At 36.2% G+C, this 27,663-nt stretch overlaps 1 protein-coding gene across 1 annotated transcript in view; it reads right to left on the bottom strand.

The window, feature by feature from the left end:
* Positions 1 to 27,663, bottom strand: part of LOC145675670 (NBAS subunit of NRZ tethering complex-like) — a 163,537-nt gene that overhangs the window by 121,148 nt on the left and 14,726 nt on the right. Inside the window, exons 4-8 of the mRNA XM_081746258.1 lie at positions 24,940 to 25,073; positions 19,970 to 20,064; positions 15,368 to 15,569; positions 12,619 to 12,774; positions 11,966 to 12,063 (exon numbers count right to left, since the gene is read on the bottom strand). Of these exons, the coding sequence (XP_081602384.1) occupies positions 11,966 to 12,063; positions 12,619 to 12,774; positions 15,368 to 15,569; positions 19,970 to 20,064; positions 24,940 to 25,073 (685 nt within the window). The remainder of the gene's footprint in view (positions 1 to 11,965; positions 12,064 to 12,618; positions 12,775 to 15,367; positions 15,570 to 19,969; positions 20,065 to 24,939; positions 25,074 to 27,663) is intronic.

Here is a 27,663-nt window from a genome sequence, read left to right as displayed (position 1 = left end):
ATGCGGATGCAATAGAGACCACGTAGGTTTGATTTGATTGGGATCACTAATAGTGAACAGGGAGTAGATTTATGCAGACCATGTTTTTGAACTTTCTTAACAGTAGTTTCAATTTAGGAAAAATGGAATGTTATTGGCTGGGAAGGGATTACAGTTTGCCAATAATTAAACTACTTTTTTATTTTATTTTTTTAAGAAAATAAAATTTAAGGGACGATACGCAAGCAAATCATATGATTGGTTGAATGAAAAAGAGGCAAGAAAAGAGTAACTCGAGGACTTCCAGTAATACAATGTTATCTACAAAATAATTTCATGGCGGCACTGAATTACAGTCTTGGGTTATCGTGTGAGTATCGACATCTGATACTTACGGACGGCCTGAGGTGAAAAACTCCACTTTACATCCACCGAAATTTGAACCGGGGATCGTTGAACAGGCAGTCGGATACTCTAACGACTGAACTAAACCTGCCTTTAATATTCTATAGTATATATGATAAAGGAAAAAAGTTGTTGCGGTGAAATAATCAGGAGTGTGACACTGAACAGTAACGTTTTTGAGAAGAAAGGAGTTTTCTATGTTCTCAATTCTGATATCCGTATTTATTCTTTGATAGGAATGTCAAAGTGTCCGATTATTTTAGTAGCAATAAAATAGACATTATATTTCGAACTTTTCCATTTGTTTGTTCAGTTAGAACATCTTTTTCCGAGTTGGGTAGGGTACTCTTTACATGCAAAAGGGAGTGAACTTTACAAAAATTTAAAATAAATTTTGTAAAGATTTACGGGGTTATATATATTTTCCCTCTTCCTTGAAACGGGAAATTATCGCTTAGAATAGTTCCGTTACTCACAAGTTTCACTGTATATAAGCTTGTGATGAATTATAAATATCTGTATACATCTGACTGTAAGGTTTGCTTTCGTTTTTCTTATATGTTGTTTATATATATATATATATATATATATATATATAAAATTTTATTTTTATTGTCTGTCTCTTCGCTGCAGATTTTAATTCTGTCTGCGCGTCAAAAATGTGTATTTTCTTTTTTCTCCAGACTTAAATTGCGAAGTACCCATCAGTAAAACCATCGAAGATTCATGCTGCCATGACAGATAAATGTGTACAACAGAAACGAATGGCCATGAGGAAAAGCAGTGTTCGAAGCTCAGAGGGTGAAAAAGAGAGGAACAGAACTAATCTGTCTGCATCTATGTCTATTTTCTTGTATTTTTAATATGTTTTCAGAATATAATTTTTCCTATGTGCTTTTGATAAGTTTCGAGCTGTTCACAAATCTGTAACAATCCTTTGCATAAATGATCATATAAACAATATTTAAATGAAGAGAGTGCGCTTGCATTACAAATAGCAAAAATACCACGAACAACTGCTTACAGATTGTGTAATCGTCAGAATTGTACAAGTGCTGACGATGCAAATGGCAGTAATGACCATCATGTGTTGAACTCTTGCGTCATTCTGTCTGAAAGAGAAAGCGTTGTATCAAGTAGTAACCCCACATCCCAATCACAACAGTTCAACATATAGTTGATCAACCAAGAAAGTTACCTGGAGATAAAATAAGTCTAGATCACTTAAATGAGATGGACGATAATGTTAACCTCACTGAAAGATGTGGAAGTAAGTCAGAAGGTGACGTTAACATCATCATGCAATTTATTAGACGCCATAAGATTTCACAGGTTGCTATTAATGATCTTCTAAGTTTACTACAATCTGTAATTGCTAAAAATGTGCCAACCTCTAAGCACTTGTCGTATAAAAGGTTTAATAAAACGCAAGCAATCACCCAAAAGGAACATTACTTTTGTTGTAAATGTGGTAGTTTGTTTGAACAGTCTTCCAATAACTGTAGAAGATTTTACAACATGAATGTGGGCAGTTACACTACTTTGTAATACTTGATCTAAAGACTCAAATAGAGAACCTTTTTGCACGACCTGATTTCATTAAAAATTTATCGAGAGCTCACACACGAAACGTTATGAGTTCAATACATGATGGTAACATTTATGTCGAATTTAAGCGTAAATTCCCAGTTAATTTCTGATGAAGGCAGAATTGTTTTGTCTGGAATTTTAAATACTGACGGAGTTCAATGTTGGCTCCAACACCTCTTTTTGGCTATTATACATTTCAGTTTTAGAAATTAATGAACCACATCGGTGGAAAGCTCAAAATATGTTGTTAGCTGGTATCTTTGTCATACATAGTTTACCAAAAGGTTCAATGAAAAAATGTGATCTCTTACACTGTACTTTCTACAAAACAACTGTTTCACAGCTTAAAGATTTAGAAGCAGGAGTTGAATTATCTACTAATTTACAGATATTCGAGAAACTTGTACAACGTGTTACCTTGTTTGTTTTGATGGGAACCTTTGATAAGATCGCAAAATGCACTGTACAACAACTGGCTTAATTTAACGGAAAATATGGGTGTAGTAAATGCTTAACTACAACCGGGTAAATATCTGCGAAGAGGCTTAAGAGTTTATCCTTATGTAAAGGAAAATCCGAAGGGTCCTCTAAGGCGTGATGCCGATATTTTGAACTATTCGGAAACAAAGGAGTATGGAGTGAAAAGAAAGTCTGTTTTCACACAGCTCACTTCATACAAAATAACTAGAAGGCACATTGGTCGATTATATGCATTGTTTGTGTTTAGGAGTATTAACTAACTAACTAACTCTATGGCCTATGGAACCCGGAGGTTCAATGCCGCGTTCACAAAAGCTCTCCACTGACTTCTATCCTTAGCCAACTGCATCCAGTTTCTACTTTGTATTCCAATCTCTGCGAGATCCATCTTAATATTATCCTCCCATCTGCGCCTAGGTCTTCCTAATGGTCGTTTTCCGATTGGTCTTCCAGTCAAGACTTTGAAAGCGTTTCTACCTTCTTCCATTCTAGCTACATGACCCGCCCACCTAAGCCTCCTAGACTTGAAGACCCTAACAATGTTGGGTGAACCATATAAATTATGTAGTTCCTCGTTATGAAGTTTCCGCCATTCCCCATTCCCGTTCCTCTTGGGTCCGAATATTCGTCTCAGGATCTTGTTCTCAAATACTTTCAGTCTATGCTCTTCCCTCAAAGTAAGTGACCATGTTTCGCAGCCATACAGAACAACAGGCATGATTATCGTTTTATATATTTTAAGCTTCAAATTCCTCGACAGAATTCGCGACGACAAGAGATTTTGAACCGAATAGTAACAGTTTAGGCTAAACGAATAGTTTAGGAGTATTTCGGATGTTAATTATGATGTGGTTTGATCCCAAAAATAAACAAGAACCCTAGTATTTAGGCCGAAAAATAAATAAATCAGATAAACTTTTGCTAGCAATTAAACCTCCATCAAACATTACACGTATTCCTCGTTCTTTCAGAGAAAGACGTAGCTGGAAAGCAATAGAATTCGAGCTTGTTTTCATATATTATTTACCAATTTTTAAACAAATTTTTCAAGATGACATATATTTCAATCATTTGTGTCAAATCATAAGACCTTTGGAATGTTTCTTGTAAAAATATCAATGCTAATGAGATACCAACTATGGAAAAGTGTTTACACTCTTTCGTATTTCAAATGCAGCATCTATACGGTGAAAGATTTATGTTATCCAATATTCATGATATACTACACATTAGTGACTGTGTGAAAAATGCAGGACCCTTATACTCATTTTCCTGCTTCCCATTCGAATCTTTAATTGGTACTTTAAAACGACAACTGCATGGTACCCAGTATATTGGTCAACGGTTGCTCAGAGGATTTCATCATTTTTAAACTGGAACATATATAATTAAAAAGCGATTGATTGGATCGGAGCAAGAGAGAGAAAATTTCATATAATGGGTATTTGATAATCCTCTTCGAGATATAGGTTAGTAGCTGAGGGATTAATTCATTCATAGAGGCCGAAAGCATGTCACTGAAAAGAGTAATACGCAAGTTTATAATTTACTTTACACATGTTCGATATGCCCTCCTTTCGTGATTTGATGCCAAATTTGTAATTAAGTTGTTGCCCGGTGCACACATTGTAACATATCAATGTCGATGTGCTAACTGCATCCAGTGTTGATTCTATGTTGAGACTATACTGTCAATAACTTAGGGTATGAGCGGGATGAGCACTTATTGTCTGTAATATACGGCCACAGGGGAAAAAGTCATCGAATGAGATTGAGTAACCTAGGAGACTACGATACTCTATACACAGTGGCAACGGATGTGATATTATTAAGAGGTGAGAACTTGAGGCACCTTTAAGCGGTGTAGTTCACAAGCAACTCTTTTGAGTAGCATAAATAACAATTGTTTGAACATTTACAATACTCAGGTTGCGCGATGTGCTTCTTGGAGACTTTTGGTGAAGAATTCTCGTACGCGGTTCGCAACCTAAAACCTTGGCTTGCCTATTTGTTTTCTGTCAAAGACCCATAAGTCTTTACTTCAAATTTCAATATACACCACTTTCTTACCGTTTTGTTTGCTAATGATTCTCTTTGATACTTGGTTCGAAAATTATGTTGTACTATCGAAACTGACTGTTTCAGCACGTTGCAACAGAGACTGCTTTTTGCACATCTGAAAGTACACTATTTTACTGTGAATCCATTGCTGCCTCTTATTGGAGAATTAGATACAGCTAAGCTCGGCATGTTACACGTTAAGGAAACTTGGATATTTATTACTCTTCTTATACTGACATGCTTTCGTCTTGTGGTTATAGTTTGTCCGGGAGCTACATCTCCGAATGAAATTATAAAACATAGCATACATAAGTTTTCGAGATTACAAGTAGCAAAGTTTCTGGTTGGGAAGAAAATAGTTCGTTAATACGAGGCACAGCAGATTTCACTGTAACGTATTCAAAAAGTACTTGTGTAAAACTAACATAAGGAAGCTTTTTCCTTCTTTCTCCCCTTTCACATAAAGCAAACTCACAAAAATGTGTTTGTTCCTCCTCCGACTGAGCTGTCAGTGAAACATCTGATTTTTGGGTGTTTTTGCTGCTAAACTACATTAGAACAGCTGCCTGCAAGTAGTATATTCGGACACATCCCCGTCACTGTAGTGTCGGTTTTTTCTGTGTAATTTTCATAGTTTGATTTGTACGTGGTACAAAAGTACATATTTCTGTAAAGCAAAAATATCTCCTATGTATGGTTGATTGTATTTCTTTTTGAATTCCGGATACTTTCAGGAATCTTTCTCGTATGTTCGCTTCTTTTATCATATATAGAATGTTAATGAACTGAAAGAGGTGATTCCTTAAATCAAATCTCTTTTTTTTTTTTTTTTTCTTTCTTTAATAATTTCTTAATGTTCACCTTTAAAACTAAGAAAAAAAGTTCATGTGGACATGTGGGGAAAAACGCATTGTTTCGAAGCTAGGGCTGTCCAAAAACGCGTAGAAAAATATCCCGACGCCCGTTATTCTGAACATTAGGAACATTACTTCCGATCTCCTATCACTGCTGTCGAGGCTTACTTTTTGGCTACTTTGGACCCATTTTCAAGTTGAGCATAACTGGGAGTTCTGTTGGGAACATATTTGGAATTCTGTCGTGTAAGGAATCCCGTGAACATCCATTACATACTGCTGAAATAAGCATTTTTGGAGCGTTATGTGACTTACTTATGCTGATATGGAGGGCCCGCCGCTCCTCCATTCCTCGTGCTTGAAATAACGCGTGTTCAATCTACGTTTTTCGTGCTTTGGACCGTCCTAGCCCTGAAACTATGCACTTTTTCTCCCACATGTTCATAAACATTTTACTTAATTTGATGTAAGAAATCAACTCTTTCAGTTTGTCTGTCTACTTCATTAACATCCTGTATAACAGTAAATTGACGTAGGTGACAGTATGTACAATGAGAACACGTGTATTCAAAACTTACGCACTTTATTTTTTAGCCCATATAAGTAGAAAACGGTACAGACGAGTACTATGTACAGTCGAAATATTTTGTGGGTTCATAGTTAAGATTTATTATATACAGAGGGAGAGAGAAAAGTGTTGTTTTTATACTTAACGCATAAAAAAAATACTTATTTAGAAGTAACTTTCAGGTAACAGTAAATTGCATTTGAATGTAAAACAATAGTTCAAAAAGTACTAATAATATATTGTATTTATTTGTATGAACCGTGTATATGCTACTTTCATGGAAATAAATAAAGAAAATGTTATTCATGCAAAAATTCTTTAAAATTTGTTTTCCCTGCATTTGCTGTGTACACGAGCCTATATGCAGCCATGTTCAAGAAATCTTTTGACTCATCTATAGAGACACGATTTTGTGGTAAATAAAAATTCGTAATTTCGTTATAAAAAATATGCGTAAAGCGGGATAAAATCGTTGTATGAAAATTCAATGTAATAACACTTTTTTCCTTGGCAATTACAGTTAGTTACCTTTTATTTTACCTTAATTTCCACTCATCAATCATCATGACATGAACTAATGCATGACTATATAAAACAATATTTAAGTTTTTAAAAAATAACACAGCATCCTCATTGAATGAAAGTATCATTTAAGCAAAGAAAGAAAAAAAAACACCCAGAGAGAACATTAATAGAAAAAAAAAATAACTTTAGTGTTCACAGTTAACTTACGCAAATAACACGTAAGCATTGTTTCAACGTTTTCTAGTGTTAAATTTGTTCTTTTGTCGGTAAGTATGTTATTGTAAGAAGAGAGAGAGTCCTCTCCACATCAACATTTGAAACTGATATGTACGTTAAGGTCTTAAGATGCGATTTTTGAATGCTCATCTAACATACCTCGCAACACTCTTACCACACTATCCACTTCACCGTTTGGAGCTCATTTTGTAACTGCATGTAAAATTTAAAAAATTCATAGTGGTCTATTTTCTCAAAATTAGAAATTTTCGTCACGTTGCTAGTAATTGCCAAATAATGGTAATGAATAAATCGTAAAAGCGTCGAAAAACTGTCACTTTTGCGTAAATTTCGTGGAATATGAACACTTATTGCAAATTTCGCTAATTTGACAAAATTTCGCGTTTAATCGCGAGCGTTATATGGTCTAACAAATAGTGAAAAAATATCTATTTTAGGTAAACAACATTTTCATACAAAACTGATACATTTCGCGTTTTCGTGTGTCACCAAAAAATCGTGTCTCTACTCATCTATTTTAGAAGAGTCTACCTTCATCCGTTTTCTTTGGATACGGTTAGAAAGAGATCTCGAAGAGGACAAAAGGTGACAGTACCTTTCATTTATGTTAAGCTATGTTGGCTGTTGTAAAACGTGAGTAACTACGTCTGAAAAGAAGTAGCTTTCCAAGATCTTTGAATATGACTGTACTTTAACGAGTAAAAGGTTTTCCTTTTTTAGAAAAAAAATTCGGAGTGAATAATTATGGTGTTTATATTTTGATATATTAATTCCGCTTACTCCGTTCGCATCTTTGTGAATGGACATGCATACATGTTGTCGTTCAGTGACATTCTGCACATATAATTCTGAATGCATAATATGATACTAATTACTTCACCAGGGTACCCACCTAACCGTGAAACTGTGAATAAGTCGTGGATTTCGTCTGTGAAAATCCTGGAATAAACCGTGAATTTCATCAAACCTTGAAAATTCTAATTAGTGTTTTCCTTTTTCTTGTATGCCCAGTTGGCATTGTAAGGTTAAACAAAGCAAGTTTAATCATTCTACTGCAACGTAGCGACTGCCACGCCCACGGTTCAATTCCAGACCAGGCAGTTTTTTATTGTCAGTGGTCAGTAGAGATTCTTCTTCCTACACTTTCCGACCAAGAAATTGAAAAATTTTAAAAGGTAAAAACCGTGAATTTGGTTATTTAGTTTGAGTGGAGACCCTGCTAACTATGCAGTAACCGTTTAAATATTGTCCTGCATATATTACACGTTTGAGGCGATGCATATAGGAACAATAACCTCAGCTGTTACTGCAGTGGGGTAAGTAGCTATCCTATTGGTGCATGTGTACATTACATTTACAGGCTTTATGCATGAGTACTACATGTTCATGCTCTGTACAGGCTATACTTACATTTCCTTTGCATTGCATTTGTATATATATCGAACAGGTGATGCCAGAGTAAGTTTTTAATGGCTGTACATGCACTACATATCTTATCTATTTAGCAGCATTTGAAGTATATCTATACATGCTCCGTTTATCATTTATTATGAGTGCACTGTGCACGTGTAGATATACTTCACAAGCCACTAAACAGACAAGATGTATAGTGCATGTGCAGGCACTGAAAACTTACTCCGGTCATCTGTTCGATGTATGTACAGATGCAATGCAAAGGAAACATAAGTATAACCTGTTCAGTGCCATGTACATGCAACGTACACGCTGCCTGTTAAGTATATGTGCAGGTGTAAAATACAAGCAATGTACAGTTTTCCTGTAAAGAGAATATAACAAGTAAATGAACATGCAATGCACACGTAACCTGTACAGGTACTGTATACGTTGCCTGTTCAGTGCATGTAAAAAATTTAAAAAATAATAATAATCATGCAATGTGCATGTACCTGTACAGGCAATGTACATGTATCTGTACAGGCGAAGTACAAACACTTTACAGTTATTGTGTTGGGTGCTCTAAATGGGTGTTGGGTGTTCTAAATTGGTGCTGCACACCTGAAAAGCACATTATTTCGCCTTGTACATGCAACGTAGATGTACTGTTTCTTTCTCTGGACATGTGCATGTATACGAATTTGTATTTGTGTTTGTAATCCTGAAAACAGCATGTTCCTCACCTGTAAATAAACTGTTCCTCTCTCTGAACATATACTGTACATTGCATGTACAGGTTTCTTGTATGTGCTTGACGCCTGTAAATGCATGTTCTCTGCGTCTAATACAGGCACATTAACTTGATAAGTCTAGGCACTGTACAGATGAAAAGTCATGTTCCATTTTCAGGCATATGTTTGACATTAACTGTACAGGTGCTTATTTTTTTTCGTACGGGACAGGAAAGACAATATCTGCCCGTCAACCTGGTCCCCCATGCCGCTGTGTGAAAAAAAAAATTACGAAAGTATTGGTGAAAGTGCTCGTAAAACATTGTTTCAAAACTTTTGGAGTCTTGCTGACTTTAGTCTGCAAAATGCGTTCATAAATTGCTTGTTAAAGTTAAAAGATGCGGTATGACAAAGACAACAGCAGGCGTCAGTATACACGTGAATATTGTGTGCCTGTTGATGGCAATGATAAAAATGTGCAAGGAGGCATTCATTTTTTGTTAGGCATTAATAACGGTAGACTTTCTCGTGCTGTGAAAATGAAACAAACTGAAGGTGTACTTAAACATGATAATAGGGGTAAATATACTACGAGGCCTAACAAAACGTGGCAGGCTCAGATAGGCTTTGTGAAAGAACATATAGGTAGCTTTCCGAAACAAGCCAGTCATTACTCACGACAGAAAACACCACACAAAGCATTTCTGTCTGAAGGTCTGAACATTGCAATTATGTACAAACTGTATGTTGATTGGCTGAAAAGGGAACATAATGGGGAAAGTGTTGTAAGTGAGTATATATACCGGGACATATTCAATACACAGTTTAACCTAAGATTTCCAAGCCTGCAAAGTATGTGCTGCGTGCAAAGTATGTGACCTGCTGAAGGTCAAAATACAGTCATCTGATGATAAGGACAAACAAGCTTTCCAGTGCCAACTTGACCTGCACCAAGGTAAAGCTGAAAAGGCTTACCATGAGTTAAAAAGTGATATTGAGGAATCAAAGAAAAATGGTAGCAATATCAAAGTGATTGCGTTTGACATGCAACAGGCATTGCCAACACCACATATTCACACAGGGAAGTGTTTTATAAACAGTTCTGGACTATAACTTCTATGTACATGATTGCATTATGCACTACCCCCCCGATGATGCTTATATGTTTGTTTGGCCAGAAAACATCGCAGGAAGTGGGGCAGATCATATCTACTTAAATATACACAATTTAATGTAACCCTACATAATGTAGACAGATTAATCGTGTATTCTGATAATTGCTTCAGACAGAACAAAAACATTTCGTTAGTGGCATTTTGGTTACAGCTTATACATAAACAATGTGACAAAACAGTTGAACATACATATCTTGTTTCTGGCCATAGCTACCTACCTTGTGACAGGGTCTTTGGTCTTATTGAAAAGAAAAAGCGTCTACAGAAGTACGTGTTTACACCAAGTGAGTGGGCTGATGTTATAAAACAATCAAAAACATCACGGAAAACATTTCATCTTACGGAAATGAAGACTGCAGCAGAGCGATTTTGTTACAGCGAAACCTTTGCTTGCTAAAGTGAGCATCCATGGAAATATTTTGTTAAATATTCATATAGTGATGTAGAGGATTATTGTGTGATATATATGTTGTTAAGGGTAAAGTTCGCCGTGAAAAACACTCTCTCGAACTGCATGCAATGGTTCTGCCTTAAAAAGTACGAGAGCCAAAAACCAATAAAAGCTAGCAAATTGCAAGAAATTAAGGCTCTACTGAAATACGTTCCACCAATGCATCACACTTTCCATGAGAACTTGACATCTGACAATTCACACGATTGTAGCGATGAGGAAGAGGCAATATTTGAGTTTCACAACTATGTCTAAAACAAAATATTGTGTAACTGTAAAATCTAGCAGATCTACGTGTATCTATGGTAGTGATCTTGAAAGTAATCTGAAAATGACTTTATGTTTGCATTTAGCTGCAATATAGCATTTTTTTCCTACTGTTTCTAAGAATGGTACCTATACTGCGACAGAAGTACTTGTAAAACAATGATTAAATAACATGACTAGAACACTGTTGTCAAAATAAGACAAAAGTGCTGTAATAATGTGGAGTTTGCTGTGTTATCAATAATATTCAGTAGTAGTAGGAGTAAACGAGTTATTCTTATAAGCACGGTGTATTTTGGGAATAGATGTCCCGTATTTCTCATATATTTTCGCGTGAAATACGGGACATCCCGTATAATACAAGACAGATGGCAGCCATAAACATGTTATTCATACTCTTCATTACAGTATGGTCGCAAGCTATTCACAACTTTGATACACATACGCGGAGATACGGGGAGCACTGCCCCCACAAGCTTCAGTGCAAAATGTGTACAATAGCTTCATATACTTTTGTAGTACGTTATCAGTTTGCCCCCGCACCAAATGCACCCTCCCCAGCGATATTGTTGTATCTCCTCCTATGTTCATACCTTATGCGATATACATTACTAAATAGTACCTTTCTTTATTCTTCACGCTATTAATTTGGGATAGACCATTCTTGCACACTAACACCTGACAAATGCAGTACTTCGGTGGTGCAAAACTGGTCTAACCCGACATTCAGAGGAATCATTCTGCATCTATTTCAGCACCTTATTTAACGAAAATGAGAAAACAATGCTTTTCACATGATAAAGAAATTACTTCTCAACAATCTGACCAAATACAGAAACGTTTTCTCTTTACCATGAAAAAACCAGACTTTCTCAACTTTAGGGTTAATTTTCTCAAAACTAACAAAATGTGGGTTAGACCACTCTTGCGCTGAGCTCCTCAATTTTAGGGAGTGATTTTAGAAATTTTAATTGAATATGGACCCCTTCCAGCATGAAAAAAAAATCCTGCGTACGTGAATGCTTCCTGCATTTTAGAAAAAAAAAGGATGAAATAAGATAGCAGTTTTTTTTTCTCCTGAAAAAGGTACTTGAAAATGCTATCAGAAAGCGGATAACGAAATATCGCAAATGATTACAGCCTATTAACGCACTTAAAGCTAGCATTTTTATTATTAATCTAACTGCAATTAGTTAATATTAATAAAAAAATCTTAACATTATAAAAGATTAGTTTCATAATCTTACCTAATCGACGGCAGACGCCATACAGATATGCTTCCAGATACATGAAGGCACACAAGAAATCTACCTTCTGGAGATACGCTCATCTTAAACACGTCGTTCTGCAAAATAATTCCAATTCATTACCAAAGCAAGCATATAAGTATTCATTACCCTCATTTTACTCCTCGTATACATAGATATATATCACCATTCCCATGTTTCCCACGTGTGGCCTCTATAACCAATGGCCTAGAAAATTACAAACGAAAGAAAAGAGACAGGAAGAAAAATCCAAAATATTTCGGTGTTTAATACAAAATGGAGAAAACTGATATTAATTTCCACTGGATGAAAAAACATCAAAGTAAAACCTTTACTTAGACTATTGAGCTAAGTAACATGTTAATTTCGATACATATATTTAAAAAAGAATTTCCGTTTAAAAAGACGTAAATACAAATGAATTAATGACCAGCTAATATTCTTGATATTTACATCAAACGTATTAGATGGTCATTAATTCATTTTATTACAGCTATCTACAGGAGATTTTTCAAGTAAATTTGTCGAAATGTTATCTTTCATTCTTTTGTCTAGTTTAATACATTTCACAACATGTGTGTGCTGCAATGGTTGAAAATTAAAATTTTTAGTTTTAAAAAAATATTACGAACCTGCTGATTCCTAGGTCGAAAAGCAGGAACCCAACTGAAAAGTCCTCGCTGTATATGCAACTGTGCTTTTTCTTCATCTTCTGACAATGTTAACTTGTAGTGTGGATAATCATTTAATAACCTCCACGCGGTAAGACCGAAGGAGCTACCTTGTTCCTACAAAAGAGAAAAATATCGATATTATTCCCTTAAGTAACATTGTTAAATGATTGCATAATCATTCAAAACAGCAAATCACAGCTCCTTTATAACAATAACAATCAAAAACAAAACAATATCTGATATATACTTAACTAACATTGCATTCGGAATATTTATTTGGTCTAGGAAGTAGTTCGAGCGGTTTTACAAGAGATGTCGTCACTACCTTATTGTCCCATAGTTTCGTTGATCCAAACATGCGTTGAAAACTACTGTCATTGCGCATCTTGTTTAGTATATGTCAGTTGGTTGAAGCGGAAACAACAACATTTTTTATTCAACTGAAAATGGCATATTTTGTGCCTGATAAAGTGTTTTTGCGGGGAGTTCTTCTTCATTACTTTAACATGAAGAAAAATGCTACCGAAAGTCATCGTATTTTGGTGGAAGTGTATGGTGACCATGCTCTAGCTGAGCGAACGTGTCAGAAGTGGTTTGTACGGTTTAAAAGTGGTGATTTTGGCTGAAGACCAAGAGCGACCTAGACAGCCAAAAAAATTTGAAGATGAAGAATTGAGAGCATTGCTCGATCAGGATTCGTGTCGAACGCAGGACGAACTTGCAGAAGCATTAGAAGTTGAGCAAACAACAATTTCCAAATGCCTCAAAGCCATGGGAATGTCACATTGGGTTCCACATGAATTGAAAGAAAGAGACGTTGAAAGAAGAAAAAACATTTGCGAATTGCTGTTTCAAAGACAGAAAAGAAAGGGATTTTAGCATCGAATTGTTACTGGTGATGAGAAGTGGATTCATTACGAGACTTCTAAACGAAAAAAGACCTCGGTGAAGCAAGGTGAAAAAGGTCCATCACAACCGAACCGAGATATTCACTGTGCAAAAGTTATGCTGTGTATATGGTGGGATATGAAAGGTGTGGTGTACTATGAACTTCTTAAACCTGGTGAAACTATTACTGGACAACGTTATCGACAACAATTAATGCGTTTGAAGCAAACTCTGGCCCGAAAACGACCAGAATGGCATAACAGACATAATAAACTTATTTTTCAACATGATAACGCTCGACCTCATGTCGTAAAACCGGTCAAAACCTATTTGGAAAATGTCGGATGGAAAGTATACCCCACCCGTTGTATTCACCAGACATTGCTCCGTCTGACTACTACTTCTTCGATTGCATGATTAACGATTTGATTCGACAGCGGTTCACTTCTTTAGAAAATATCGAAAAATGGATCTCTGATTGGATTGCTTCAAAAGATGAGGAGTTCTTTCGACACGAAATCCGTAAATTGCCTGAAAGATGAGAGAAGGTATGGCTAGCGATAGACAATATTTTTGTTAACGTATTCATTTACTTTGTTTTTGAAATAAAGCTTCAATTTTTTATTAAAAACCGCACGAATTAATTCCTAGACCAAATAGTTAATAGCATGTTGTACAACACAACGACATTTAAATGCCTTGGATTAACTCTTTTCGAATGTCTAAGCCACTATGTAACAAACTTGTGCCACTGCGTCTGTAAATTCGTGTGCTCTTTATAAATGTGTGCTCATACAGTTTGCCCAATCATTGTCTCAGATACATTATATTAAACTGGGATCTTATAAGTAAGAGAACTAAGGTAACATGGAGAATTCCATGGATGTATTAGCCACAAGTTTAGACGAATATGAATAACTCCATTATAATATGAACAGACAAGTTTGAACGAATGGCTTTTGGGTGATTAACTAGCAGTTCCCAGCAGCTGGGCTCTGTGAAGAATGACAGTACAATGGTAGAAAAACAAGGACCACGAAATTTCTACCAGATCGTAACTTCTATAACTGTAGTTTATCAAATACCAATGATTCATCGAAGGCTTAATTTTGTTTACATATCACTATTATTATTGTTCATCGTGTTCGTGGGTTTTCTCGGGTTCTTTGATTTTCTCCCACATTCTCATTCCGCCAATTATTTCATAATCATTCATTTCATTGATTATCTGTTTTCCTTTAGCTTGAGAGGCATAATCATAATGTAGATTTCAATTTATTAAAATTATAATTATTATAATTAAAAGCACTGCACTCCACGAATCAATTACGGAATTTCGTTAGGATATAAATTCTTTATGGAGTAATCACTGCAGATATGAAGTATGATTCACTTGGAATTGAATACAACATTCTTTATTGTAGTACCATAGTTTCCCATTATCACGTCACAACTCGTATTTTGCACAGCTCCCCATAATTATTTTCTACGTAGGACCCGCCAATCTGAGAGTTGTGTCTCAATGCTACACGTTAAAGAGAACCTCAGCGCGGCCACACACGAACTAGGGAAATCAGCTAAGGGTATGCCCACAGCAAAAATCCATCGTACATATCATTGCTATTGACAAATATCAGACTGCTCGAATACTAAAATAATGCGACAAATTGACTTACAATGATGTCTTGCGTATATTAGGAGAGCGAACAAAGTCACCTCAATGTACCTCATGTAATGCTTTACTGTATTAGTTGTATAATTTAATAATAAGTGTTAATAAGAAAGAGAGAAAAGCATAACAAATACTTTCTTAGCTTACCTTTAAAGAATCTACGCCAGAAATATTGCTCACACCCGCTACAACAAGCATTCGCTGTGAATGAAGAAAACTTACAGCACTAATACCACTTCGATAATAGCTGGAGAAACAAAATGTGTGGTTCTCTTGATATCCATCAGTGGGAGAAACCAAATAACTACGCAGAAAACCTTGGTAATCTATGAGAATCAATTCACATGACCTACAAAAAAGTACATAATAATAATAATAGAACACAAAACAATAAATATTCGATAGACAGTATTTAAGAGAAGAAAAGCAAACAAACTAAACAATACCAAAAACCGGTTATTAAAGATGAAATTGATAATATAAATTAATCCTACAATTTTTAACTTTTTCCAATTTAAAGATCGAATTTAAAATGTTAGCCACACTCATACAGAGGAGTCTAAAAAATGTACTCACTCTTTGCTAGTCCATATCTCGTGACAAATTTAATTTGTGATAATATTTGGTACTGAGAGAGGGTTATGGTATGTGCTTGAAATGACCATTAGCAGCTTCTATACGATGTCCATGGCGGCGAACTACGACTGTTAGTTTGGCGTAATAGCAGCACATGACTCTACGATTTTTTCACGTAGCTCGTCGATTGTTGCTGGTTTTTCTCAATACACGTCATTCTTGACGTTCCTCAAGAGATAGAAGTCCAGAAGTTTCAAATCAGGAGACCGAGGTGAATACTCAACAGGACCTCTTCGATAACCCACCGCCCGGGTAGTTCTATCGAGGAACAATCTGACATCTCAATAATAGTGAGGTGGAGCTCCATCTTGTTGTATGTAAAAAAAAGTTCAACACCATACAGGTTTTGGACGGCAGACAAAATCCTTGCCTGAAGCACATCTGGATACACCTTACCAGTTACCGTACCCTCGAAAAAAGGGGGACAATCATACCATGTACTAAGACCACACCTCATACTAACCCCCGGTAGATTCGCTGCCCAGTCTACATAAGCATGAGGAATTTCAGGAGCCCAGTAGACAGAATTGTGGCGATTCACAGCACCATTAAGTTTGAATAGCGCCTCATCAATCCACACAAACTTCCTGCAAATTCCGCATCCTTGCCAACAATGTGCTGAAACCACTCACAGTACTCCATCCTTCGATCTAGGTCGTCCTAGGAGACTTGGAAGTATACTTTCTACTTTGCCCGCTCCAGAATGCGTCTTACACATGACCGGCTTACACCACTTTCGCACGCTCCGTTCACTGATTTTTGCGGTGATCGGGTGAAATGTTACAATACCGCAGCACTGGACACCGGACTCGTAGCTGTTCGTGGTCTTGTGCCTATCTTTAACTATTTCCTCGGCTTCGAATTTATCGTGAATGCGAGCAATTGTTTGATGTGTTGGAGGTGGTGTTCTCATCTCTTTCTTCCAATGTCATTCTACACTCATGTCCAAAATTATTGTCGTATATCTATAAATATGTTGTTGTAGGAATATAATTTGATAACGAATTCGCCCGGTATTTCTTATAATGTTAGTATGTGTATAATCGTCAAAGGCATGTATGTGGAAAATTTCATGTCAAAAGAGCAGTAAATAAGAACAATAAAACGAAAATAAAATTTTATTGTCCATTTAACAACATTTTGTTTATTCACTCTAATTTTCGTATTTATAATTATTTTCCCATGAAATTTACCACAAATATACATTTTCCGATTGTACACATAGTATCAGTATTAAAGGTACCCTGCAAAATCATTATCAAATTATATTCTTACAAAAAGACAGTTATAGATATGCGACAATCATTTTGGACATGAGTGTACCTCGTGAATGTTCTCGCACTTCCAGCACCATTTCAGTATAGCCTTGCGTTCAACAAACGATAAATGAACCTCAGCCATTGTTGCTATTCGACTGTCTTCTGCTGCACTGGCTAATATAACTGGCTCGTTCCACTACCAACTATTTGCGCATGCGCGGCATAAATTGCCACCTCCGTCTTACACAATAAATTTAAAACCTTACTCTACACTACGCACTAGATTAGTACGTGTACGTCTCTTTGTTCAGAAATTATTTAATTACAAATTATATTTAATTAAATGACTACATTTTTGCACCCCTCTATACAGTATACTACGAAAGTATTTCTCAAAAATAACACAAATGTATATACACACACTACACTATACATATATATAGTATATATATATATATATATATATATATATATATACATGTATAGTCTTGTTTGGTTGCCCATTTATTCTTGAGGAGTCCTGTACTCTTAACCACTTTTGGAATTAAATCAAACACATACACATTTTCTTCAGTATATTGAAATCTTCATTTACATCCAAAGTTTCCGATTTTCCTATGTATAGTTGTCAGAATATCGTCTTTTAAATGAAGATGGATGGTCAAAATTTCTTGAATAAGATTGTACATACGCATAGATTAATTTCAACTTGAAAAAAATATTGAAAGAGCTAGTTTATATTCCTGTTAAAAATTTGAACTTTGCAACAGGAATATAAATTCACTGTTTTTAAGTAATATTTTCAACATCGTTACTATCAGCCAAGTAAAAACTTTCGAACATACCGATTAACTAACTAACTAACTTTATGGCCTATGGAACCCGGAGATCGATGCCTCGTTCACAAAAGCTCTCCACTGACTTCTATTCTTAGCCAACTGGATCCAGTTTCTACTTTGTATTCCTATTTCTGCGAGCTCCATCTTAATATTGTCCTCACATCTGTACCTATATCTTCCTAATGGTCTTTTTCCGATTGGTCTTCCAGTCAAGACTTTGAAAGCGTTTCTATTTTCTTCCATCCTAGCTACATGACCTGTCCACCTAAACCTCCTAGACTTGATGACCATACAATATTTTGTAAACCATAATAAATTAGGTAGTTCCTCGTTATGAGGTTTCCGCCATTCCCCATTCCCGTTCCTCTTGGGTCTGAATATTCGTCTCAGGATCTTGTTCTCAAATACTTCCACTCTATTTTCTTCCCTCAAAGTAAGTGTCAATGTTTCGCAACCACATACAAGGGTCGTTCAATGTTGACCGGGATTTTCGTACGTAAATAATCGATGAATAGCCGGATCATGATGAAACTTGCGGGTGACGTAATATATTCCTTCTCGAGTAACTAGTGTCCGGCATGACATATTTGGCGCATGTGCAGCAGTTGCAGCGAACATGGCGGCAAGCAGTGTATCTGTGGCTATGGAGCAGTGGTGTGTAATCAAATTTCTTGTGAAGGAGAAAGTTAAACCAGCTTAGATTTTCAGAAGATTGCAAGCACAGTATGGTGAACAAACGATGTCACGGACAAGAGTGTACGAATAGTGTGAACAGTTTCGTGAAGTACGGGAGCTGCCGTCTGCTGGAAAGATCATGGCAAGTGTCTTCTGGGACATGAAGGGTATTGTCCATGTGGATTTTCTGGACAAAGGGAGCACAATTAATGCCCAATATTACTCCACATTGTTGACTGGTGCTGTACGAAAGTCCTTTTGCAAGAAAATACCTGGGATGTTGTCTGGAAATGTTATTCTTCTCCATGACAATGCCCGCCCTCACACGGCCAATGTGACAGCAACAACTCTGGCCGAAAGCGCTGGAAAGTTCTGCCCCATCCCCCCTACAGTCCAGATTTAGCCCCCAGTGATTATCATTTGTTTGCATCCCTTAAAGACCATCTGGGAGGGAAGAAATTCACGACAGGTGAAGCACTGAGGAACGATGTCGACAACAACCAAGTTCTTCCTACGCCAACGGAATCAAGGAGCTGCCACAACGATGGCAATGGTGAATCGACGCGCACGGAGAATACTTTGAAAACTTGACATAGTTTGGTGCTTCTTGTACTATCTGTTTCCTCTGAAAAAATAAAAGTCCCGATCAACCTTGAACGACCCTTGTAGAACAACAGGCAAGATTATCATTTTATATATTTTAACCTTCAAATTCCTCGACAGAATTCGCAACGACAAGAGATTTTGAACTAAATAATAACACGAATTCCCTGCTTTTAGTCGACATTTAATTTCTTCGTGACTATGATTTTCGTCTGTTAATATTGATCCTAGACGAACATACCGATAATAACAAATAATAATAATAATAATAATAATAATAATAATAATAATAATAATAATAATAATAATAATAATGACATCTTATTAGAGACCTGCATCGTTCATTATTTCGCATATTGCCACAGTTGAGCGAAACATTTATTGAAAATTACTGCAGGGTTCTCATAAAATAATTTTCATCATTTCCCTGATTTGCAGATACCAGACCAACCATTCTTCCTGAGACGTGACATTTAAGGAAAAAGTCCATTATTAAAGAATGCTTGTAAGAGCTAAATAAGGGCATGTTTAACAACCTTTTACTTTTGGATAACACAATTGCCGATAGATATAAAAAATGCACGAACAAAAAAATGTATTTCTCAACTAAGTATTACGTAGCTTTGCTTGATTATCTTATTACAAACTAGATAAGCAAGCCTAGTTACATTCTAACATACATTAGCATACGATATTATTCGAACTTTTATACTGACACACTTAATTAACATACATACCATTTAGGACTTCTTATTCTAGGCTGCACGAACAAGACACCGGCAAGAGCGTGTTTGGTATCAGTATGATCTTGCTGCTGCTGTTGATATTTTGGCTGAAAATAAGGATGATTCAAACTCACATATAAATTTATTATTTACTACTTGAAATAAAGCACATACTCTATTCTTCAATACCTTAACACTCTGGTATATTTACTCTATTAAATTTTCTTTCGTGTATATGTAATACAAAGCGATTCAAAAAGATCTTTACAATTTCGTATCCTTGCATTTTCATAATGAATTGCAATAAAGTGTAACAAACTGTTACCGAACGGGAAGGAACCACTTCAAAGTTTTGTTTCCTATTGTGTGTGACTGGTTAATTCGAGCATGCGACTCCAAAAAGGAAAAGTACGAATTGTATCGAGACCGGAACGACGTTAATAAGTCGAGATAAGACGGAAATTCGACGTATCAACTCTTACATAGGACAAGACCGCGATGAGCATTTGTACTTTGAGGCGACACTAGCTTCACAATCGTCTCAATATTGTTTCAAAAAAATAATTATCTTTAATCAAAATCTGTTTCGTTCTAATGTAGAAGGAATTGTGGCGAGCTCGAGGATGAACGTAGTCATAGTCGTGCTCACGAGACCAAAGGGCCTAATAACATGGCAGATCACTCGACATGCCATGATTTCTTACAGCAGCAGTACAGTTTTGAGCTGGGATTGAATATATTTTATCCTCTTTCCTGTCATTCTAATTATTCAAAGAAGCATTTAATATATTATATTGCTAAACTATGTAGAACAAACACATAAGGTCTTAACCTTCTAACATAATAGAATATTTTCAACTCAGTTCAGAAAGATACTTTATTTCGTGTCATTTCAAGTATTTGCTCCAGAAAAATATACACAGAAAATTAATGTTACTTTATTGCAATCATTCCTAAAGCAATGATACAGACTTTTAGTCTGTGGAACTGATTAGAAGGAATTTTAGATTAGAAAACGATGAAGAAGAATGGGCTACGACTTAAAACCCTATCACGACGCTGGAAATGGATCCTCTTCTTTGTAAACTAACTGCAACAGTATCTAGATTATTATGTTTGGCAAGCTCCTCTTTTGAGTAGATTAAATGTTATAACTTTTATTTAAACTGCAAAATTGCTTATAATTAGAATTGCAAAACCACTATCTATTTCTACAAATGTAAACACACTCTTAAAAACGACCATTGCAACTTCTGCCTCCGTATGTTTTTATTGTAGGGAAGTCATGCACCTAATGAATAAATGGAGATGGAAGTGAAATATGTATATTTGTGTCCATTTCGCAATTGAGAATTGTAAAATTTAATTCTTGTTCATAACGCTACCCATGATGATGTCCCAATTCTTATCCAACTTGTCTCTAGCCGTGTTAAGTAGAGAATTTTTGTGTGGATTTGGAAACATATTTCGAATTAAAAAGCTGACTTACGTAAAAAACTTAAATTTGTGCTTTTAGTGGATATAGTTTAGACACGCCTGATGCGACTAAGTAGCCTTCTTTTGAATTTCTGGTTTGGAAAATACCTAGAATACAATAAAATTTACTTCTGCAGTATTAATAGTGGATTTCAAAGTAGAAACTTTAGAGACAAAAGGAACAAAATTTCTAGTGTTACAGTAAGGAGTTCTTCTGAAAAGTAAACCACCAATAAAGAAACCTCCATTATGAAAAAAATTAAGATCGAAAATATATCGCCTATCGGTTAAAGACAAAAGATGCAGTTCTTTGGATATACTACACAAACTTGTATCTTTGAAATCTTTGAATTTCCATTGTAACTAGGCTAGGAAGTTATTTTGAATAGACTCACTAGTGTTTACAAAAGATTTGGCTCCATTGTTCCAAATTACCATACCATATTCCAAATAAGAACGCACATTACATAGGTAGAGAATGCAAGTATCAATATTTGGAAAAAATATGGCAAAGTCATTTTAACATTGTTAATTTTTTTTCTGACTTTAGATGTGATTACTTGTAAATTTGTATGAAATAATAGTTTGATATCTAACGTTATTCCTAGATCTTTAACGTAAGTTCCAAAATCAATTTCCTAATTACCTATTATTTATTTATAAGATAAAAGATCAGTTTTCCTGATAAAAGTTATAACTTGAGTTTTGGCAATATTCAGTGGTAGGGAAATATTCTCTGACCATTTAGCTAATATATCAATGTTTTCTTGCAACATAACTTGATCTTGAACAGTATTAATTTCATTCAAGATTTTAATGTCATCAGCATCAAATATTTACAGGTTAACTTATCAGGTAAATCGTTTATATAAAGTAACTACAGCAAAGGTTCCAGATTAGAACCTGAGGTACTTCAGATGTTATGTTATAATTAAAGGAAGTATAGCCATTATACCTAACTCTAAATTTCTTGTTACTTAAATATAAATCTAGCCATTTTATTATACGAGGGCTATCCAGAAAGTAGATTACGTTTTCGTCTGTGTCCGCTAGGGGCGGGGCTAGCGCGGCCATCTTGGGGTCAGAGCGTTGCGCAGCTCAGTCGGCATCTAGCCGTGCTAGTGAGAGGTTCGTGCTGTGCTCCGTTAAGATACTGTGACGGTTTGAAATGTCTGCGTTAATTGAAAATCCCGCGAGCTGCGAGGTGCGTGCAGTAATAAGGTTTCTGACAGCAAAAAACTGTAAACCGATAGAAATCTATCGGCAGCTGTGTGAAGTGTATGGGGACAACATTATCACTGAAGGTGGAGTGCGACAGTGGGTCATAAGATTTAAAAATGGCCGAACCAATGTTCACGACGAAGATCGAAGTGGGAGACCCAGCAAAGTGACTGCCGAACTTGTCGAAAAAGTCGATGTTAAAGTCCGTGAAAATCGAAAGTTCACAATAACGGAACTTTCTTTGAGTTTTCCACAAATTTCGCGAAGTTTGTTGCACGAAATCATCAGCGAAAAACTTGGTTACCACAAGTTTTGTGCAAGATGGATTCCAAAAATCTTGACAGAGGACCACAAAAATCAGCGAATGGCTGCAGCGTTGCACTTTTTGGACGCCTACAATAAGGATGGTGACTCTTTACTCGATCGCATCGTTACTGGTGACGAAACATGGGTGAAACACGTGAACTGTGAAACGAAATTGCAATCAATGCAGTGGGGGCACACAGGTTCTCCCCAAAAACCCAAGAAATGCATGCAAACAATGTCGGCAAAGAAGATGATGGCGACTGTTTTTTGGGACAGAAAATGTGTGATTTTGGTGGACTTCCTGGAAAGAGGCACTACAATAAACGCTCAAAGGTATTGCCAAACTCTGCAAAACCTCAGAAGAGCAATTCAAAACAAGCGCAGAGGAATGTTGTGCTCTAAGATCTTGTTGATTCACGACAACGCCCGGCCCCACACGGCAAATGTCACGCGTGAAGTTCTTGAATCTTTTCAGTGGGAGTTGTTTCCTCATCCGCCGTACAGTCCCGACCTGGCACCGAGCGACTTCCACCTATTCCCAGCAATGAAGAAGTGGCTGGCTATGCAGCGTTTTGATGACGACGAACAGCTGCAAGAAGAGGTTAACGAAGTGGTTGAAGTCGCAGGCGGCCGAATTTTTCGACGAAGGAATTTCCAAGCTCGTACATCGCTACGATAAATGCCTTAATTTGAATGGTGACTATGTCGAAAAGTAGTATTTGTGTGTGGCTTTCATCTGTATATAATAAAATTTGTTTCCTATACTTTGTTGATTTTTTATTCCAAAACGTAATCTACTTTCTGGATAGCCCTCGTATGATTAGACAATTTGTACTTGTACAGCTTACTTATTAATAAATAATTAGGCAGTTTATCAAATGCTTTTGCAAAATCAAAGTGAATAACTTCAGTTTGACCACCAGATCGAATAACAGAAAGAGACTTTTGCATAAAACTTGCCAAATTTGTAGTAACTGATTAACATGGGATCCGAACACATGAGCACGCTCGGAAATCGAACCCGAGTTTCCCGCACCGAAAGAGCGTACGCTAACCATATAGCCACGAGAAAGCTCATATTATATATCATGTCAGCAAGGCAATAAAAGGCAACAGTAACCGGCAACACCAAAATACTGTTTCGCTCTCCTTAAGAGAATCCTAAAATCAACATTCGAAGATCAGAAGAGAATTTCATAACTGTGAAATCGCCAGAAGCATTTAACTCCATGAACTCTAGAACCGAGTGGACATAAAACGGTTAAACTCTTGCTTTGTAACTGTGAAAGTTCAGATTCAAATCAGGTAGCCGGCCATCCTAAAATTTACCCAAGCAGGAAATCATTTCCTTTTTCGTTAGCAGGTGAATGGCAAATTGGTAACTTCAAACATACGTATGACTGATTTCTTCCAGTGCAAATGTGGTGAAGTATTCGAATGCGCAGAACCGACGACCTAATCACGTGACGAGGCAAATTTAAGGAACCTATTCACTGCAACCTTGTACTCTATTTTAAAGACTCGAAAGGAATCTACATAATCACATTCTGCAGGGTTTACTTGATGTTCTTCTCGATCATTACCCAGGAATAAGGAGCTAAAAGCAGCCTTTGAGCAACACAACAAAGAACAGGCCCATAAACTTCAGACATGAAGGATTATTTTAAAAATAATAATAACAAAATCAGAACTTAGACTATACATCTTATCATATCCAACTTCCAGCACAAACTTTGTAGTAAGAGCTTAAGTTTTTCTTTGCATGGCGTGTCTCTGGTGAAAATTCGAAAAGAACAATTAACTAAGTAAAAGATTCCAATACATTCTTCTTAATAGTTTTGTTGGTATTCAGAACAGAACAAGGATATAGGCTTCTGTTGAAAACATATTACAAGGAGACAAACATTATGTTCCACAACGCAATGAAATTATGACACTTCCGGATGTGTATATAATTAAATAAATAAACTTGAACTCACCGGATATATAGTAAATATATTACTGCCTAGCAGGTCATAAAATCCTACCATGCCATTACTATATGCACAAGCTAACATGCTACAATCTGGACTCCACGCCAGTTTCCTCCATTGAGGAAGGGGATCTTTAGGAACTGTAACGAAAAAATGTATGCACTCTTCAAAAAAGAAAAAAAAAACATCTAACATTAAACAAAATATAAACAGAATAGAACATAAGGAACACAATGTAATATGTGTATATTGAAACTGCTGATCATCTTAATGTTCCTGTGTAAACAACGTATTTTCTACATCTATGCTTCGGATATATTAATCGAGCATTATAACAAAAAGTACTTCACACAATTAGTTTCAGCACCACAGTGGAAATCATTGATAAACCCAAAACTACATGTCTATGCACAAATGATTGAGTGCACTTAATTCCTAACAAATAACCTGTTTATTTCATTCCGTTGCAATATAAAGAACATTTTGGTATATTATGACTTACGTCTCCATTTCATTCCAATGATGGATACTCGATTAATGTATCCGAAATATAGATGCTAGAAAGACATTGTTTGTACAGGAATATTACGATTAGTAATTTCTAAATGTATTAAATTATGAATTTATACACTACAAACCAGACTTCAAATGACATTAAAATTAAACATCTTCCGAAATTGGTAGCTTCTGATATTCAGAATCTCAATGAAGGTAAGAACTACTACATAAATCCTGTACAGTTATAGAACTAATTTTCTTCGGATATACAGTAAATGATATTGCTTTCTAGCAGATCTAAAGCCAGAAACATTTGATTACATTATCAACAAATGGGTTACTGTTTCATCTTTTATAAAATCAAGTATTGCTCAAAAATAAAAAAAAGCAAAAATATTTCTGTGAATTATCAAAAAATTCAGCCATACTTTATTTATTTATTTTTTATTGATTTATTATTTTGTAGTCTAACGTCGCGCGATGTTGTTTGGAGGTCAAAGAAGAAGACGATAGTGATAAAGAACCAAATCGTGGAATGAAAAAGTGGAAGGAAAAGTGAAAACTCCGAAATCTATGCGCATGGTGTATGTCCACCACAAAGTCCACTTGATGCGAACTTGGATCGAACCAGGGTACACACAACAGAGGTGAGTGTTCTCACTATTGAGCTGCAGTGGTAACCAAAATAGAGTTTTGTTAATATTTTATAAGCAGTCTCTCATGCTTATAGGTTACCATTCTTGGTGTGAGTACATTTGATTTGGATTTACACAAAACCTTGGGTATCTGCTAAATATTCAACTCGAATTCGACGTTTCCCTAGGTTTCCCAACTACATCTGTCCCTTTCTTCCAGGCCTAATCAGCATAATGAGAACATTTATTGTATGTTTAGTATAATTCAAACAAACTATTTATCTTCACTTATCAATTTAATGGAAACACATGGGAGTCATAGCACAGCAGTCGGCTGTGAGATATACGAGACATATAGGGCCGGTTTCACAGGTGAAATCTCTCATAACGCTTTAGCATGATGTCAATGGTGTTGCGAACATGCAACATGGATCAATGATAACTAGAAATATGCGATATGGTCGGATAAGTCACCATTCCTCTATTTGAAACTACAGAACGCCCAAAGAAGCAGGTGATCCGCAGTGTCTCCGTCTAATTGCGAAACACGGTGACGGCTCTGTAATGTTGGGCCGCACTATCCTGGTTTTCAATTGATCCTGTGCTGATGCTTACCGGTCGCAACACTGCCGATGATTATATTGTTAATTTTGGTGATCATGTGCTACTTATGGTGCAGATGTTGCTTCTGGACAATGAAACCATACTCCAGGATAATGAGCCTATTCGCACACCTAGAGTTGCTGTGGTGCAGTCTGAGGAATATCGGGATAAAGTTGAACGCCTCCCATGGCCCGCCCAATCCCCAGAACTTAACATAATCAAAGGCCTGTGGCCCATTTTGGAGACATAAATGCAGCGCAGATTTCCGCCTCCATCCTCTCTCACAGAACTGATAATGCACTGCATGGGAATGAGTCCATTTACTAGCATTCACAATCTCTATGACTTCATTCCACGTCGCATAGCAGCTGCTTTAAGGGTGAAAGGTAGTTCAACGCCAAAATAATCTGAAACATTGCACTTTTTTTAGGTGTTTTCATTGAAGTGATTAAGTATTTGTAGATAACAGTTAAAAGGTACATACAGCATATAAGTCTACTAAAAAATGCAATTTATTTAAGTGACTGTAAAAATATGATTTTTCTTTCATTAGAAACCGTGTCCCCTTGCAAGTAATTCGCGTTTCCGAGTGTTTGAATAGCCAACGGTATATAAACAAAGCATTGGAGCAGATTATGGTTTAAAACAAAATTCATGGAACCATTTTCAAACAGGATAACCCCGAACTGCATTTGGCACGCAACTTCTTGCGCGAACACAATAGTCCTCCTGGAGGACCACAATAGTTCAGTTCCCTTGGCCGAAACGTTCACCTGATCTCTCACTAATTAAACATATTTGGTCCATGACTGCACAACACATCTCCCAACTATAGCTGATTATCTCTGATAATCTCTTGCAGACGAAAATATTGCTATACTTTAAGAAGACATAAAAGAACTCATTCTCTATATACTTCGTCATTTTTAAAGGCCCATGTTGAATCACGCGCTACTGACCTCTGAGCTGTCTACTAGGCTCTCGTGGCGCTTTT

Source organism: Thermobia domestica, chromosome 2 (genome assembly GCF_964235325.1).
Source record: "Thermobia domestica chromosome 2, izTheDome1.hap1.1, whole genome shotgun sequence".
NCBI lineage: Eukaryota > Metazoa > Arthropoda > Insecta > Zygentoma > Lepismatidae > Thermobia > Thermobia domestica.
The sequence above is the reverse complement of the archived record's forward strand: the minus strand, read 5'-3'. Positions and strand labels throughout refer to the sequence as shown.